Source organism: Aureococcus anophagefferens (assembly GCF_000186865.1).
Source record: "Aureococcus anophagefferens unplaced genomic scaffold AURANscaffold_39, whole genome shotgun sequence".
NCBI lineage: Eukaryota > Pelagophyceae > Pelagomonadales > Pelagomonadaceae > Aureococcus > Aureococcus anophagefferens.
The window spans coordinates 71,108-89,527 of NW_008705596.1; the positions used below are offsets into that span (position 1 = coordinate 71,108).

The 18,420-nt window shown below is 51.3% G+C and overlaps 2 protein-coding genes across 2 annotated transcripts; one reads left to right on the plus strand and one right to left on the minus strand.

Moving 5' to 3' along the window:
- Positions 1-2,065: 2,065 nt before the first annotated feature.
- On the minus strand, positions 2,066-7,707 carry AURANDRAFT_72590 (hypothetical protein; the record flags this gene model as incomplete). Its single annotated transcript, XM_009042922.1, has 8 exons — positions 2,066-2,552; positions 2,666-3,179; positions 3,232-3,755; positions 3,872-4,212; positions 4,408-6,130; positions 6,295-6,417; positions 6,515-6,905; positions 7,421-7,707. The coding sequence occupies 8 exons, from the start codon at positions 7,705-7,707 to the stop codon at positions 2,370-2,372; spliced, it is 4,086 nt and encodes a 1,361-aa protein (XP_009041170.1).
- A 153-nt stretch (positions 7,708-7,860) lies between these two features.
- AURANDRAFT_72591 (hypothetical protein) lies at positions 7,861-15,183 on the plus strand (the record flags this gene model as incomplete). Its single annotated transcript, XM_009042871.1, has 22 exons — positions 7,861-7,908; positions 8,081-8,320; positions 8,363-8,488; positions 8,546-8,683; positions 8,729-8,887; positions 9,143-9,637; positions 9,750-9,914; positions 10,046-10,177; positions 10,246-10,592; positions 10,651-10,747; positions 11,012-11,189; positions 11,308-11,580; positions 11,764-11,913; positions 12,105-12,122; positions 12,260-12,380; positions 12,462-12,594; positions 12,676-12,852; positions 12,914-13,353; positions 13,422-13,933; positions 14,008-14,673; positions 14,729-14,984; positions 15,147-15,183. 20 exons carry the CDS (start codon positions 7,861-7,863, stop codon positions 14,052-14,054), a joined length of 3,996 nt encoding a protein of 1,331 aa, XP_009041119.1.
- Between the last annotated feature and the right edge of the window lie 3,237 nt (positions 15,184-18,420).

Below are 18,420 nucleotides of genomic sequence, written 5' to 3' on the forward strand. Positions count from 1 at the left end.
GCGTATGAAGCTGCTAAGGGCAATCGCGCAGTCGTCCAATCGCCCTACAATAGACTACAATTCTCAAATGTCAGTTCTGACATTTCCTGAGACGAATCGTGCGGAGGGCCGTCTACCATTGGTAATTCGAGATCTCACTCAACGTGCATATGGAGATGTCCAACGGTGGGCGGGACGGGCTCTAATCAGTCATAATGTATCAGACTCGGTGCTCACGTGTAAATCACATACATTCCACTTGGCAGCGAGAGGGCTCTGGGGCGGTGTATTGTCATTTGCGGGCGCATTGCAAGTAATTCGGCGACTTCCAATTCAGTCATTGCCTATAAATGATTGCATGAAACAAGCGTTAATGATTGTTGTTGTTTCTGACCTCGAGGAAACTCAACGACACTTCGCTCAGGCAGTACGGCGAGCGACTTGGATCTATTGGACCTTGAGCTTGAATAGACATCATAGGTTCATTCCTTCCCCCCCTAACGGTGTTCTGGACGCTGTACACATATTTGCAGCCGCCAATCTTCTCGACGAGGAGATATTCCAACTTGCCGTCAGGGTTATGTGTCGGTGGGCGAAAGCTCTGGACTTCGTTCGTACTGGTCGACCACACCCACCCGTGGGACCAAATCTGAAGACATATGGGGAGCTCCGGGATGATGTCCCGCATATACTTTGGTGCTCTACTCACTGGAAAGTTCTCTACAAACCCGCCATGTGGGCCGTCTCCTGGAGTGTGCAGATCACATCAGATTTTTCCAAAGTTGAACGCCACTGGGTGGAGTCACAAAAGTCCTTGGGACAGTTCGCTCCTCTGGATTGTGACCTTGATCCATTTGGTCCGGTTAGTCAGCCAGCAAAGTCTTGTGATCTACTCCACTGGCTCCTGCGGTCTCCCAAGGGACTCCACACGATCCAGACCGACCGTTGTCTAAGCTATGGTCTGTCTCACCGGCTCGATGCACAAACTTCGGGTCCACTTGTAATCGCTCGATCTTACTGGGGTTGGGCCTGGATCCAACTCCAATTTCGCGCAAAACGAGTGATGAAGCGCTACATCTGCCTCTGTCACGGTCGCGTTGAGCCGGCATCTGGAAAGCTCATCTGTTGGCCACTAGTTCGAAGGTCTATTCCTGGTCGCCTTTCCATGCGTTCTGTCATCTCTCGTGGTGGAATGCGCGCTGTCACAGAGATCGCCGCGGTTGCGCACTTTCTTGGTCCGCCGAGGTATCATGGTAAAGACCCTCAAATCGTCGCTATTAACAGTAGCAGCGAACACCGCATCTACAGTCTCGTTGAAATACGCCTGTGGACCGGTCGCTTGCATCAAATCCGTGTGCACATGGCCGCTGAGGGCCATCCACTTGTCTCTGATGCTATGTATGGTGGTGGGCGATTGTGCTGGTGTCCACGTTTCTTTCTGCATTGTTTTTTAATAGGTGTGCCCTCTGGCGTCAACCAAGATCACGTCAAGATTAACTGCCAGCTACCAGGCGACCTCCGCCATGTCCTCCGCAAGATGGAAGCGTGCGATCACGCATCGCACGACCTCTTGAACAGCTGGTTGGGTTGTGGTGGTGATCCTTTTACTGATGGTTTTCTTGTCACTAGACTTGTTGATGGGAGGTGGCATGGTCGTATAGTCCGCGCCATTGATAAAATACAAAAGCTGCCGGGGCTTGTTCGTTTCAAGAGTAATGACCGCGTCTACACCATTCCAATTGCTTTTCACGACTGCAGTTGTGCATCGGGCACCATCGTCCACTTCCAAGTAGTCGGAAGACGGACAAACGCACACGCAATAGATGTTCGAGCTTATTTAATGTAAGAATAAAGAGCATGCCAAGAGGAAAAATGCATCTACCACCAGGATAATTCAAAACACCCCGGTCTAGAGCTGGAGGGCTGGTAAAAATTCAGTCGCTTTTGAAGCCGAAGATACAACACAACATACAAACTATATATAGTTGCTCTGTGGCGCGTGTGCAAATCCATGAGCAAATGCACCCGCACACATCCGGACCCGGCTCCAAGCAAGCCAATTAAGGTACCCCCCAAGCATACTCAGCACACTCTGGCCCCTACTAATATCGCCCCTAGTCTGCTGGAGCTCATGGGCTGGCACCAAGGCCCTGTTGAGCGTGGTATCAGTAGCGGGTATCAGTGGGTCCCGGCGGCGATCCGGAGCGAGCCGTATTAGTACGGCGCATTTTCCCGCCTGTCATCTTGTAAACTTGCTGGAGGCTACTCGCTTTTTTGTCAGCGTTTTAAAAATTGCCTGGGTGGATGGCAGCTTGTTTGCGGATCACACTGATTGGGATCCCAACTCGACTTGGTGAAGATTAAAGGGTCGAGCGCAGTCGCTTGTTGATTCAAGGACGAAGGGCATCCATAGCCTTCTCTAGGATGTCCTTGCGGATCTTAGGATAGTCTGGGTACAAGTTTAAAATCTTGTTGGATATGTCTATCGCCTCGACATATCTTTTTGCCTTGAGGTAGTTGAAAGCAAGTTTGAATCCGACAGTAGCAGAAGCCCCGTGCTCGAGGAGCCACGCCTAGTGTCGATAAAAACAAAAAAAAATAAGTTCATTTCATTTGGTGCGGGGCAAACGGCTCAAGTTACATCTCGAACAGAAGTGTTGAAGTCAATAGATGGGCTCCAACTTACCTTCTCGTACATGTCTGCAGCATCCTTGTATGAAGCTTCCTTCTCGCGGATGACACCCATGGTCTCCCAGGCTCTTCCACAGCTTAGATTGTACTTCAAACAGCGGTTGCAAAGGTCCTCACTCAGGTCAAATTTGGACTTCTGGATGTAGATGTCAGCTAGCAACAAATAGCCTCTTTCAAAGTCATCCGCAAGCTCATGCGAGTATGGCATCTTTGCAATGCGCTTGAGTGCATTCCGTGCTTTGGTTGTAGATTTCTCGAGCATGAATGTCGTGGACATGCCAAGCAGAGCCGGGAGGTAGTCCTTTTCCTTCTCCAGAATATCGATAAATATTTGCATAGCGTGGTCGATCTTGGGTTTTGATCGGGTTGCGAGGTAGGTGTAGGCCTCCAGTACACTGGTCTTAAGTTGCAGACCTTCCGGAATAACAAAGGTCTTTAACTCTTTAAAGAGGTGGTCTGCAACCGTAGCCGCCTCAGAGTTCTGCTCGAGCTCAACGCTGTTGTCCCACCTGAATAATACCAGCAAAAAGATTAAGTATGTAAATACTATTGTGATCACACTTCAAGTAGCATAAACACGGGATTGATCTCATCGCCGCAACCCGCTGAGTTTCATTGTCTGGATTCAGGTAGAGTTCGATCATGTTTATGAGGGCAAGAATGCCCCACTTACCATCGCGCCTCGCTAGGTTGAAAAATTTGACCGCCTCGACGACGTCATTTGTATATCGACAGTGGAGACCTTTACAATAGTTCAAACCCGGATGGGAGAGTGCGCGCGCATTTGCCCGTTCAGCAAGCTTGAGAAATCGAGGAACATCATAAAGCCTTCCAGCACTGCGCAATAGCCTGATAAGTTTACTTAGGGCGAGGTAATTATTCGGCCTTTGCTCAAGAAGCTTGCGCAGGTTTGCAGCAGCTGCGTCATGGTTTTGTTTTAGGAAGTTGAGGTCGGCGAGGAGCATGGCGCATTCCTCGTGATTCACATTTATGCGGAGGAGCGCAGCGCACTGCTGCTCACAGTTATCAAAATTGTGCTGTCTGAGCCAAAGCCTCGCAAGCTCTAGCATGCAAATCTCATTCACCTGAAAAGTTGTCATATCAGAGGTTACGATAACGTTGTGTGATGAATGTGGTGAAATCTGCAGCTCTCATGTCAAATCGGCTCAAAAACACGCGTATTTAGCACTCCATAATTCACATTATCTGCTTTGAGTGCTTCCTGGTAAGATGCGATGGCCTTGTGCTCAAGTTTGTCCTCTTTCAGGTAGAAAAGGGCGAGCTTACGACAAGTTTCGGCCATAATTTTTTTCTGTTCGTTCAAGACCTCGGGGGTTTCCATCCTCGATCTGGTCCGCTCTACAATTGTCCGTTGCAAATCACGAGCCCTCAGCAGCGTCTGCGCAATTGAATGATCTGCGCCAAACATGTTATCCTCGGCTTCCTCATCTGCGCCACACTCCTCGGCACTCATATAAATATCAGCAAGCAGGAGCAGGGACTGAACATCCTGAATCATTTTAGGAAGCTCGGTCGACACACCTATTGGCTCCAGGGCGTACGTGAGTACTTGGACAGCACTACTTCTTTAGTTTCATGAAAAGCTTGGCAAGGTCGTGCCTCAGATTGATGTCATTCACATGGGATCGAAGGGGCGTGATGTATAATCAGTAGCTTTAAGGTAGTCGTGTGTAGAAATGAGAGCACGGCCAATTTTAGCAGCAAGCGACGCGTCACGAGGGTCAAGATTTTGAGCTTGCTCGTAGGCCTCAATGGCTGCCTCGGGAGCCTGGATATGCATGTATGCAGCACCGAGACGCTCGTAGGACCGGGCACTTGGATCAAGACCAACCAAATCACGAAAGCATTGTGTATAAGCACGCTTGTCGTGCCTCACATCAAGGTAGAAATTAGCCTTGGCCTGCTGGGCGTGAACATAGGCTGACGACGACTGCGGAACCTCGTTCAGCATTTGGATAGCGCCATCAAAGTCATTGCGTTTGATTGCAAGTAAGGAGTTGGACATGAGAACTCTGATTTCCTCTGAAGTACCTCTAAATCTTTCCTGTGCCTCTGCCAAGATGTTCATAGCCTCGTGGAATTGGGAAAGAGTGGCCAGGGTGTCTGCAAGATCCACGAAGACTGCCGCACGCTCGGCAAGAGCAACAAACCCCGGGGCACCGGCTGGGATACAGTCCCTAACACCTGGAAGCCGCAGTGCTTCCTGGAGAATTTTTAGGGCGTCGTCGTGATCACCCTCGTAGGCACAGAGTTTGGCCTTAACCAGAGCGTACGATGGGGCCTTGCGCACCTGAAAGTCACAAGCAATTGCTTGTTCTAGGGCATTAGTGGCACCTCGGTGGTTGCTTTCGGCTAGGGCTAGCCGAGCCATGAGGAGGTGTGCTGCAGCAGATTGGGAGTCAAGGCCTAGGGCGAGGTTAAGAGTCCGAGTTGCTGCCTTGAATTGTCCTATGGCAAAACGTGCATGGGCCACCAACAAGTGAGCTTCAATTAGTCCGGGGACCTGACCGCTCACACGCTCCAATATCTCAATGCCGCGGCTCACAGCATCAGTTGGCGCACTCGAACCCACTGGACTGCGTGCAGATGAATTATCCTCAAACCGCATGTGTTGAAGGTACTCTTTAGCAAGTTGAATGAGGAAATCAGGATCCAACTTGAAGAACATCTCAAATACGTTGGTTCCGCCTCGGTCAGTTAAACCGCGGAAGTGGATTCTTTCGGCCTGTACTAGCAAATTAATGTTCTCTACGGCGTTCCCGCTGCGTCGCCAAGCAATTAGTGCTTTGAGATAGGGCAACTGTGGTGACTGGTCGATAGAATCTGAAATTGCCGTAATAAATTCCAATTGCTGTTCTGCATCCTCCAATTCTCCAGTCATCACCTGGCAATAAATAGTGCCATAAAGTGCAGCAAGATTAGTTTCATCACTTCGGCCTGCGTCTCTATACATCTCCATTGCGCCAGCATAATCACCGAGCATGGACTTCTCGTGAGCCAGCTCTGCAACATACTCCGCTTTAGATGGATCTAATTTGATTGCCTTTTCGCAGAAATGGGACAGAAGCCTCAAAATTTTTGCTCTGCCACCTGACACGCGGCTGAGAGAACGCGCTGTTTCAAAGAAGAGTTTTGCATTGGCACCCTCATAGCGATCTAAGGATTTAGAAAGCAACTGCAGCTCAGCGAGGGCTACTTGTTCATCTGCCCTTTGTGTCATCTCCATGAGAACATTTAAACGCAACGCTTCCATGCACCTCTCATTTTGTTGGAGGATGCGCTGAACCATCTCCATAGCCTGGTCCCAGTCGCTCAAAGCGATGAGAATTTTCGCTTTCTCAATCAGCGCCGGCACCCAAGACTGTAGCGCGACGGCCTGATTCAGAAAGTCCAGTGCACGAGGGTACTGCTTGGCCATTTCGTAGTAACGAGCGCGGGCCTAAGCGAGCATTCGACAAACTTGCGTAAGATAAATTGGCATTAAATAAATAGACAACTCAAAGTGTATGGCCCGAGGCCCAGACCCAGCAGGCTTGCCATGAGGCTGTCTAAATCCCGCGGCGAGATGTCTGTGCTACTCGCCGCAACGTCCAAGAGTCGCACGGCCTGGCGGCGTTGTTCAAGTTCCTGGCGTGATGAGCCAGGGGAGGATATCTCAATCCACGCCCATAGTACTTGAGCCTGTTTTTGCATTCCAGTTGTCACAATCTGATCAACAGGCACTACCTAGAAGACAGGCACTTGCGCAGAAAAGTAACATGCACACATCACACATGACTTATAAGTGTCGCCGCAATTGACGCGGTTCTGCGACCCTCTTCACCAAATCACGCGACAAACTGAGCCACTCACGCGCTTCCTCCTCTTTGATGCTGTGGATGCCAGAATACCAATAGAATTGAGCTGCCAACAAGAGGCTGGGTTCAGATGCACGCTCTGCTTCGCTGGCCGCCTGGCTAGACAGCGCGTCCACCTCCTGGTAATCAACGTGTTCAGCAGTTTTATGAAAAAAGAGGAGCGCAACAATAGCGGGCAACTCAAGATCCCGCTTCGACTTAAGAGAACTCAGCTCCCGCAATGCTTCACCTAGGCGGCTTTTCCCGCTCGGTGCGTTACAAGCAACGAAACCAACCGCGACCGCACGCCACCAATTTATAGTGCTGGAATCCGAAAGCCCCTTGGCCAACAACTTGTTTGCCTCGTGTTCCAGATGCCTAAAGATCATTCCTGCATTTGCAAACTGTATTGACACCCATCCCGCCAACGCACCCCCAGAGCTCTTGGCGCGCATAATACGACAACAGTGCCGGCGTCATTGAACGCGACGACATATGCGTTGACGCGCCCGTTTGAATTTGTCGGGGTTAAGAAAGTATCAGGATAGAGGTGACTCTAGAGGTCTCCAAGGTCAGTGACGGTCGCAAGAGTTGGTGGTAGCGTTTTGGAAGGCTTACAGACGTCGGGAAGGGCTTTCGGGCAGGGGTTTTGGCCCGGCCGGGGCCGTGGACGAGGGCTTTCAGCCCGAACCTTTCGGCGCTTCACGCCGAAGTAGAATTCTGCGGTTTTTGACGGGCGGAAGGGGTGAAAACCAAGGATTGGGCCGAATTCTCCGGGGGCGCATTATCGGGAAAACCTCCTCGTGTCCTTCGCTGCTCTAGATCTCGGAAAAACCTCCTTGTGTCCTTCGCTGCTCTAGCTCAAACCGGCCACAGGGGGGTAGAACCCTAACATATTGTCCCGGTTCAACTGGGCCCGACCTACAAGACGAAGAACTGGCGAAAAAGAAAGCGCGCCTACTGCCAGCGGGTAATGGAGATGAAGACACCGAACATTTACCGGCGAACGTCGCTCGGCCGCACGACTTGATTGACCGATTCGTGGTCTCCAGGCACCAACAAATGACGATCGTAGCCCTCGACGCGAACGACAACGGTCTCGCAGCCACCAGCGGCGCGCCTTGCCAAGACGCTGCCAATGAGGACCGTCTGCGGGTGGATTTCGCACGCGCGAACCCATTTGCTCGGAAGCAAAGCAACAGGGATATTCACCAAGTCACCCACGACCGCGGGGCATGCCAGAAGGGCTGCGTGAAAGTCCTCACCGTCATATATTTCCTCCTCCTCGTCGCTACTAGGCATATCGGGAAGAATTGATGGTCTTAGTTAGGGTATGGCCCGTCCAGTGCGCGAGACAAATATTCTAAATGAATTTTCCCACGTCCGTTGGACGTCCGTTGGACGTCCGTTGTGACCCCCGCGCGCGCGGTGGACGGAGGACCTCTAGAGGACCTCCCGCCGGGCGACCGCCGATGAATAATTAATAATTCCTATGGCGCGCGCCAGCCCTATGGTTGTTTCGCGCACTGAGCCCGTCGAGGTACCCCCGGTAGGGGAATAAGGGCCGGCCCCTTGCCGTAGAAATTACTGACGCCTATGGACTGTGGGTAGTAAGGCGGAGAGTCAATATTACCCCACCAACTATCGTAATGGAGTTTGACCACGAACACTATTTTTTGGACCAATCCTCCGGGGTCTTATCTCGAAAACCTGAACACGTTGCTCCTCGGAGCGCGGAGGAGAAAAACGCAGAGTCGAGCAGTGTTCTCGAAGCGCTTACAACCCATGTTCAAGTGAGTATCGAATGTGAAATCGACGATGATCGGATTGGATAGGCTAGAATGAAGGCTCTTGGGCTTGTGGAACATTGGATCCCAGATTCAGATGACGACGCACGTTGCAATATCTTCGTGAGTGATCTTTCCGCTGCTACGAAGCTAATTGTTATATTGCAGAACCAGGTGGATCTCTAGTGTTCCCAACACTTCTCACATTTACGGAAATTCATATTCACATAGGTTGGCTCGAAGCCAGGACTTTGGAGTCGATCATTGTGTTTGATGAAAGGTTTGCGCGATGGTAGCATGCTCACCGCGATTGAACAGGCCCTCCGGTCTGGTTATGCTATCGCTGTTCTCAATCCCAACACAAATTCGGTCACGTTGTGTGCACTAGAGTTTCCCATCATTTAAGCGTCGCAGGTGGGTACTCCAGGGCGCAAACGACGTCCAATCACAAACTCGTTCTCGCCTGAAGATCACGTTCTCTATGTATGGGATACAGTTATTGCACCGACCTCAAACCTCGCTTCGATCTATCTCTTAACCAATGGGAACGGATCATCGCTTGCGGTCGACATTGTGAGATTGCGTCGTGCATCCTAGAGTATGTGAAGTGCGAGTATAAAGGTACAACGTCAAATGGTGCGATGCACAGAAAACCCTGGCGAAATAATGCGAATTCGCGCCATCGCGTGTGTTGAACCATCACAGCTTGTTGATGGCGGAGAATCGGGTGGCGATAATGCACCAAGCCACTGTGAAATCGTGTGTTTTTAAAACGTCATTCATATGCATGCCCGCCATAGAAGTTATTCTACGTCTCTTCAAACACAGGACGCAGCTACAAAGGCAGCCTTGCGCGCATTGACGCTAGCCTACGAGGGACACGACTCAGTACCATATCCGGTGCGGCTAATGGGCGCTGAAGAGAAGCTCGGATGTGCTTGTCTCTCTGTGGGGTCCGAAATTGGCGCTGACGTGCTGGCGCCTAATGTTGCGTCTTCTGTTGGGCGTTCACTTGATAGTGTGATGCGATTTTTTGAATTTGCGGCTAGCCCCCCACCAGCAGCTACAGAGCTCGGTGAAGCTTTTGCCGCTACTGAGGCTAAAGCTGCTGGCCTTGAAGCTGCCAACTCCCGTGTTCAGGGTGGCAAAGCTCGCAATGCAGTCGCGATTGTGCCTTCTACTCAAAACCAGATCAATCGGTCACTTGGCTTTATTGGACGCTTGCTGTTTGGCACTCGTGCGCGCTGCGTTGCTTCCAAGAAAGCTGGTGTACAACACCACGTGGTGTCAAGCTCACTATCTGTTTCGGATTTTGACCTTTACGTGTTGTTGGCAAGGGTGCATTTGGCAAAGTCATGCTTGTCCGGAAGAAACATGGCCAGGTGATATATCCTACAATGCACCTCGCGATTTGAAATGTACATTCAAAACTCAGGATGCGTCCCGTGTTTTTGCCATGAAGGTGCTGAAAAAATCTGTCATTGCTGCGAAGGGACAGGCAGAGCACACACGTTCAGAGCGTTCCATTTTGTGTGAGATTCGCCACCCATATATAGTTCGACTCCGCTATGCATTCCAGTCAGAGGAGAAACTCTACCTTGTGACTGATTACTACAATGGCGGCTCACTGTTTTACCACCTCCGAAAAAGTCGTGGTTTCTCGGAACCACGCGCCTGCTTCTATGCTGCAAGTTCATGATGAAATACTCTTGCTGGATTTTTTTTCTCTAGGCTGAACTTATTCTCGCGCTTGACCACCTTCATCATTCGGGCATCATCTATCGTGATTTGAAGTTGGAAAATATCCTGATGGACTATCTTGGCCACGTTGCCCTCACCGACTTTGGTCTTTCTAAGGAGAATGTGACCGATGTACGCCACCAGTGTATCAATTTTTCGGGAGCGATGTATCATTTTTACGCACTGTCCAGGTGTTTAATTCACAGCTCACCACATTCTGTGGCACTGCGGAATACATCGCTCCCGAGCTCCTGAAGGGGCAGAAATATGGCGCCTCCGTCGACTGGTGGTCGTTTGGAATCTTGCTATATGAAATGATGGGGTTTCGTACTCCATTTTATGATAAAAATCGTAAACTCATGTTTCATGGTATCATAAATTTGGAGCCTAGTTTCCCGCCACACTTCACTTCTGCTAGCAAGTCAGTCCTATCGAAGCTGCTCAAGAAGGAACCAGCCCAGCGCCTCGGCTCAAATGGTGCTCATGAAATAAGAGATTCGGAATTTTTCTCTGTCATTGATTTTCAGCAGCTTTTTTCGTATGAACCTGAGCTGCCAATACATGTACATTTCCTTTTTACCGGCCGTGTAATCTAGGCGTGATATCCAACCACCATTTAAGCCAGAAGTCTCAAATGAAGAGGACACCAAGTATGTTCCCAAAAATTATCTTTCCGCAAAGCCAGAAGACTCAGTTGATCATTCAGCAAGCAAACAGAAAGCCCCTCAGCACTTTCAAGGCTTCACATTTAATCCAACTTCACTATAGCAGCTGCATCCTCACACGTTATCAACGAGCAGCTAGTACTCATGCCATTGAATCCAGCCCGCGGGAAATACGACGCGTTCTAGTTAGTTTGGACCCCAACCGGGCCCCCGGCGCCTGAGTAAAGCCCCCAGCCGCCGACCAAAGATTGTCGGGGGCGTTTCGGGTTCCCTGGGGTCCCGTCCGGCGCAGGGGGGGTTTCTGGGCGAGGTTCTGTCGCCGCCGCCGGCCGCGGGGCCGCGGCGGGTGATCACACTCAGGCAGGAAGATGGTGGCTGTGCCCAGGAAACTGAGGAGGATAGGCGGAGGGGGGTGATGATCACACTCAAGGAGGAAGATGGTGGCTGTGCTCAGGAAGCTGAGAAAGAGGGTGATCACACTCAAGCAGGAAGATGGTCCTCAACTTGAACAGGCAGAGGAGGAGGGCATGTCGTGCGGGCCTGTCTGAGCGCAGGCTGTCATGAAAACTGCACTTTTTATTGCACTAGTTTCTAGGGGCCCCTGCGCGACGGTGCGTGCCGCGGTCCCCGGCCACGTCCCCGGCCCGTGCCCGGCCCGTGCCCGGGGCCCGTGCCGAGTGCCGGGCCCGTGCCGGGCCGCGTGGCCCGTGCCCGGCCCGTGCCCGGGGGCCCGTGCCGAGTGCCGCGCCGCGTGCCGGGCCCGTGCCGGGCCGCGTGCCCGGAGCGCATTTACCGTGCCGGAACCCCCGTGCCCGCCGTCCCCGGCCCCGGTCCCGGGGCCGGACCGTCGTGCAGGGGCCCGTATACGACCGCGATCGACCCAGCGACACCCAAGAACTCCCGCGACAAACCCCGGGACGGTACCGATCCACCCCCCGGGCACAGAGGAACGCGCCCGCTAGCCCTTCCCCACGTTCTAGGCGCATAACTAAATAGAGGGAGAAACCCCCCCGGGTCGACCGCGGACGGAGCCACCACCCGTAGCTCAATTTCCATGTGCCCAGCTGACGGAAGCCGAAGCAGAGAGTACACAGGGCGTCCTTGGGTTGGCTTCGAGAAAGCCCAACGGTGACAGAAAGGATTGCAGCGGTTTGCAGCCTGTGCCACACAATTTCATGATGCAGCTTGCGCATGGTAGAGTAGCGTACTGTAGCCTAGTATAGTCATTGAGATAGAGAGATAGAGAGGGAGAGGCAGACTGCAAGGTCGGTCTATATTCTTTGCAGTCCGCTCCGGCGTCCCCGGCGGCGGCCGCGGCGCATTAGGCTGCCTCCCTGTCCCGGAGTTTACTATCTCGTTACGAGTTTACTATCTCCGTTGCGTAGGTGGTTCAATGATGGATAGTTAATCTAGCAATATACTTCTGCAAGTTCTTTATTGGTTAGGGTGACACTTCAGGCCACATTGTCGCGGGTGATGATAGAGCCAAATCGGTTCGTTCTACTGCAAATTGTGCGATCATGAACCTGTGATGGCTCAGGTATGGACATCCCTTACTCAGACCAAAGTACCATGAGTTTCGGGTGGTGCCGGAGTGTTATCGATGTCGCCAGAACGCAGATAAGATCCCGGGAACGAAGCGAAAAATCCTCGATGCGACAGTGATCGCTTGGGGGCACAAACCGCATGTTAACTGTGTATCATCATATCACCACATGTTATCATGTTCGTACGCTGAACAGGTTCTGTGAGGATTGCTACGAGAAATACAAGGAGAAGCACAAGCTCTCTGATAAGCGAGAGCGCATCCTAGTGGCGGGGCAGGGCGTGGTAAAACAAACTCTGGAGCATGGTGACGAGACCCACTATCCAGATGTCCAAGGCCGTGTCTTGCCAGTCGCTCGAGGGTGATTTGACGAGCAGTCTAATTATATTACCTATCCAAATACTCGCTAGGTCTTCGATAAGGTGAGTATTCTTTATGAGATGCGAATCCTTGGGAAAACTGCCGTGGTGGACTCCACCGCAATGCAGGGAGGACGGTCAATATGGTTCGAAAGTGGATGTTCAGGACCTTGTCTTCATGTTCAAATTCTGTGTGCAAATCGAGTCTACCAAGCTAGCATTCTTGACGTAAATCGTGGTCCAGCGTCGGAGACTAGAACGTTGGCACAAGTTTGATTGCGTGCGACAGGTTCCTGATCCGTATTGCGCTGTATATTGGGAGAACAGATTTGTTGGGGCGACACAAGTGATAGACGGGAACACGGATCCGATCTGGAGTGGTGAAACATTCGTCGTTCCGCTTGAGAATCCTGTTGCGAGGTGGGTTGAGCGTGCAGCGCTGCGTGGAAACAAACGTGAACATGGAAACCCGAAATATGTCGATCCCATCCTCCGTCTTGAAATGTATGACTATAATACCATTTTCAAAGATGTCTTTGTGGGCCAAGTGTCCTTATCCCCGAGGCAAATTGTCAAAGTACTTGCAACTGGCGGGTCTGAGCCTAGAGTCTACCCATTGCGCCCAAAGATGCCAACCGGGACCATGCGAATTGCCATCGGTCGGACCACTCATTTGAAGACGGGCATGACCCACATCGTCATCAAGGTCGAGAATTGCAAGAAGCTTGCGTATAGACAGCGCGATTGATATTCGTGCTCACTCCGCAAATCAAGTTCCACGTCTCTTCAAATCTTAGGCGTGCGGATACATTCTCGGAAAGTGACCCTTACCTCGCCGCCTTCTGGGATGGCCAGCCTCTGGGTGAGTCCCCAGTGATATACGACTGTGCTGACCCAAAATGGAACGAATGTATCTTCCACTTCCCTGTCTTTGAGGTGTCAAGGGTCCAACTTAGGGACGGCGATGGCACGCGGGATGCCCTCCGGCGTTCTGTTTCCGCCCCCAAATCCTCTCAGGCTATGGCTCAGAGCCTTGATCGAAAGACGCTACTTATTGAGGTTCGCGACTACGACCGTATTGGCGAGCACAAAATCCTCGGAGAGATCGAGCTTAATGGCGAGGCAATCGCGCAGCTAGTGAAACGTTCGGATGCTTCCTCAAAAAATGCAGACCCGAAGAGTATGAAGGGCAGCTTATCTTCCATTGTCGTAGCACGGGCCAAGTATAGTCTGGACATTGCTGCCGCTAGTGATTGGCTGTTGAACATTTTGAGCTGTGGTTTGTATCGCACGTCATCAGCCGAGTCCAGTACAGCATTTTGATATTGAGCTCTAACCAGCATTCAGTGGAATTGCAGATGAGGTTTAGCATGACACGATCAGGTTGGCGACCAGGCCGTCAGGAAATTCCGCCTCGAGACGAAGTTTGAAGAGAGTCCAGACAAAGCCTGCTACCACAAAAACAGTCAGTGTCAAGCAGCTGAAAAAAATGTGCTTCGCTCCGGCGCTTGACATCCCACTTGTGCTATCAGAAAAGCACAACGGAAGCAAGCGTGTCCAGGGCAGCATTGGTTGTCGATTCATCTACCATACACGCGGCAAAGTTCTTCGAGGTATCGACGTCGGTGTCCAGCAAATGTCACTGGGGGAGCGCGCCAAGCTCTCCATGAGATCAGACTACGCGTTTGACATTGTGCGCCCTGGTCCCAAGCTGCACAAGGGCAGCGAACTCGAGGTTATCATTGACTTGGTCTCAATAGCCGACCGGGGCAGTTGGATCACCTATTGTCAAAGAGCACTTAATGGGCAATACCGCATTCACGAAAACAAATTGTTGGTTGTATGGGAACGAATTGACACTGCGTTTCCACGCTTTGCTAGCTGCCTTGTGAGCCTCGTGAGCGTGCTACATCAATGCTATGGCACAATCCTCGCCATGATATGTTTCATTATTTTTTGCCTCTGCAAAGCCTGCATGAGGATTGGTGAAAAGAAACGAAAGGAGAGGCGCGAGCACCGCAGAAGAGAGAGAGAAGCTGCAATACTAGCGTAATTGTCCGAGTCCTACTATGCTTTTGAAGTGGGGAGTCTTCATCTCCTGCAGGCGCGCAGAGTCGGGCATCTCCTTTCTTCAGGGAGATTCAGACGAAGATACGCAAGTCGAATCTATCAGCGATGGGGAGCCGGATGGGGACATGCACGTCGATCTCATGGATGTGGACGAAGAGCTCACTGAGACAGAGAAGGCAGCGCGCCATCGTCGTGAAATTGGTGGTGCACGTGACATGTTCTCAGGGAAGGAAAGGCACCAGCAGACCAACCCGCTATCAGAAGGCCTTCGGTCGAAGATCAAGCACAACGTGTATACAGGCGAAGCAGGCGAAGATATACAATCTGTTTCAACTAAGGGCAAATATGATACCAGCGGCCAAGATAGTGATGATTCTCTCGATGACAGGGACGTCGGGAACCCGTTTTCTCAGTAGTTCGATATTATCAGAGAAAGCGCAGTTTACTCACAGGTCGACACTCCCAGACAGGGCCGGCGTCTAGACGACTGTATATCATTATGGCCGAGTTTCGGGCGGCAGCGCCCAGGCGACCCGGGGTCAAACTTACCTATTGGATTTTGAGCAGGAGCTTCTCTCTCGGGGATAATCGAGCTCGAGCTTGCGATGGCAGACAGAAACGACCGAGAAAAGGCCCAAGAAACAATAAGAAGCTCAAAGATTCAATAGTGAATGGAAGCAGCACACGAAACCCGTTCCGCACTGCTACTACATCACCGAGGACTGTAGAACGACCGAGACCAACCCCTACCAAAACGACTCCGTATGCCGCCCCGTGCGATTGTCTCTAGACGGAAGGGACCCGACTCACCTCGCTTCAAAACACCAGCCCAGACCTTTGTCAGGATTGCAGACTTGATAGGTGCCGTTGTCTTTTTCGCTCACAAATTTTAGCTGTGTGCTGGAGCGACACGTGCGAATTTTGTGCTATGATGAGAAATGAGAAGCTCAACTACAAGCCTAGTATGCAAGGCTCGCCACAGGGTAGTACGCAAGGCTCGCCACAGGGAAAATGCACTGCAGCATCTAAATCCAACGCGCCTCGGCGAGAAGGCGAAGCGCAGGGCCCCGTTGTAAAGGAATGCAAGCTCCACCGCAGACTAGAAAGGTATTTACACTGCCCGATATATCCCGGGATTTAGCAACACTAAACCGGCAGCGCAAACCGGCGGGCAGCCTATGCAACCCCAGACTCCTCGGTCACTAAGAGTGTGCAAGAGAAAGAAAGAAAGAAAGAAAGAAAGAAAGAAAGAAAGAAAGAAAGAAAGAAAGAAAGAAAGAAAGAAAGAAAGAAAGAAAGAAAGAAAGAAAGAAAGAAAGAAAGAAAGAAAGAAAGAAAGAAAGAAAGAAAGAAAGAAAGAAAGAAAGAAAGAAAGAAAGAAAGAAAGAAAGAAAGAAAGAAAGAAAGAAAGAAAGAAGAGGATACCGCATCCGCGTATCCTCGTACAAAGATACAAGTAGGCGTCTAAGTATATCCGCTGGATTGTGAACCTAAAGCTAAGTAAGAACGAATAATGAGCAACCAATATCCTAACTAGGATTACATGCTCTCAGCAGTGTAAAAAACAACCGACGCCTAGACACGCCCGTACGAAATAACAATGGATGGTGGACTGCATGGCATACGGCTTTGGTGGACTAACAGGGCCTCCCTGGAACAAGCTCGGGGAGAACGCAGATTTTTTGGTTGCCTATGACACCATCGGTCGTCACTTCAAACAGATTTACCATCGACATGGTAGTAATTCCAACATCAAAGTCAGGAGTGTGTCGGTATGGATCGGCGCAGCCGTCTTTGACGACATACCCATAGCCGCATCACACATCTTTACCTTCAAATGCCTCAGCAACTCATCACTCAAACCCAACCCTTGGATGTTAGTAGAAATCATATAATCCAAAAATATAAGCCGCGCCGCGGCGGCCCCGGACCCCGGGGAAGCGGCGAGCTGGGAGAGGACCACCACAACCAGCAGTTTTATTTAGCTGGATGATGATAGGTGGTCTAAACTCACTAACCCGTTGCCGGAAACATATTGTACTGCCGTAATTGCAATTTTAGGGACCCCCTAATTCGATGCTTCAAGTTGCCAGCGCGAGTTGCCAGTAGTTGCCTCGGTGGCAACTCCTCCGGTTTTGACTTTATGTCCGCTCTTTATGTCCACGCCGTGAGTGCTGCATATGGGCAGAGTCAGAGCCTACTTCCCATGTAAGCGCCCGGGCCGCTTCGCGCCCAACGCCAGCCCGCGGATTCCACGGGCTCCCCAGACAGAAGTGCGTGCGCAAGGAGGGCACTCAAGAGATCGCTCAAGGGAGTCCAGGGGGAGGGGGCAGCGAGGCCAGGAATTGGATATTTCAACACCCCCGCGCCCCTCCCGTGTCCAGGTATTGTTGCGGCATTCCCCTACGCGCATCTTGAACGGGGCATTTCATTTGCAAAGCCCTGATATCACACGACAGTCTCACTTTGGAGGTGTAAAGCCCATCTCGGCACGATATTTTTGTCTCTCAACCTGAGTGCTGAGATCCATACCCCAGTTTTGGCTGGAAGTGCGCTTCTTGAAGGCTCGGTCTGTCTTGAAGACATGTTTCAGATCGCATGACGAGGCACCAACTGCAAAAACTGCGGACGGGTCTGAATTAGCCTGGGCACGTAAAGCCTCGCGTAGGTTTGTACCATTAGCCCAAGCCGGCATATGTTTGCGTTGACGTTCTTCGTTATCCTCGTCATCGTCCGTAGATTCTTCACGATCGCTGATCTCATAGGTATCAACCGGCGAGAGCGACTTAGGCATTGCGTTTTGCGCGGACGTTTTCACTAATCCCCGATCACCTTGTCCAGGAGTAATATGTTTGGGCGCGGTCGCAGCAGATGTCGGGGTTGATTTGTGCATAGTTGCTACAAAAGTGCCTGAGATAGACTCGTCTTCTTTGTTCTCGCTGATAACTGCAGCATCTGCGCGCTGAAAATAATCTTTTTGTTGACGGCGCTTCTCAGCCTCCTCCCCGCGCTGGATTGCTGCGATCCGACGCACAGCGTCTTCAGTCTCCTTGAATTCCCGCTCCTCTGCTAAATGTTTAGCACGTGCCGCTTGCTTTTGCTCTTGGACATCATTTGTCTGCATTGCTAGGTAATCGAGTTGCGCACATGTCTGTTCGGCAGTGTTAGTTGACTGAGTGTTGGTCGACCGAGCATATGTAGACTCGCTGCCAACAAGTTCAGAAAGTGTGCTCGTCGGCAGCCTAGAGACGGCTTGATTGTCGAAATCCTCCGATGTGAGCAGTTTGATTGGAATGGCTGCTCCCACTTGTGGCGCAATGGTCTGCATTTGCACCAGCTCTGGTGACACAGCAAGCTCCAAAGTCACGATTGCTGATGATTTCACGGCTGCAGGAACGCTTGAGTGAGGGTGACTGTCAACAGTAGATGTTCCGCGCTCGTACATCAGAGGAGCCTTGAGGGCCTCCACACATTGAGATCCATCATCTTCATCATCTTGCATCACCGCGCTCGCAAACTCTCGTACCAAGCACGCCTCAAGGCGATCTTTGAGCTCTTGCTTTTTACCTGATGCGCGAAGGCCGCGAGCCTTCAGCTCTCGCTGAAGATCTTTGAAAGTGTACCTACATGCGGTGGACCTGATGAAGTCAATGTCAAGTCTAACAAATGGACACTATTTGCAGCACAATTCAGTTGCGATGCGTGCCTTGCTTAAGAATTTGTTTG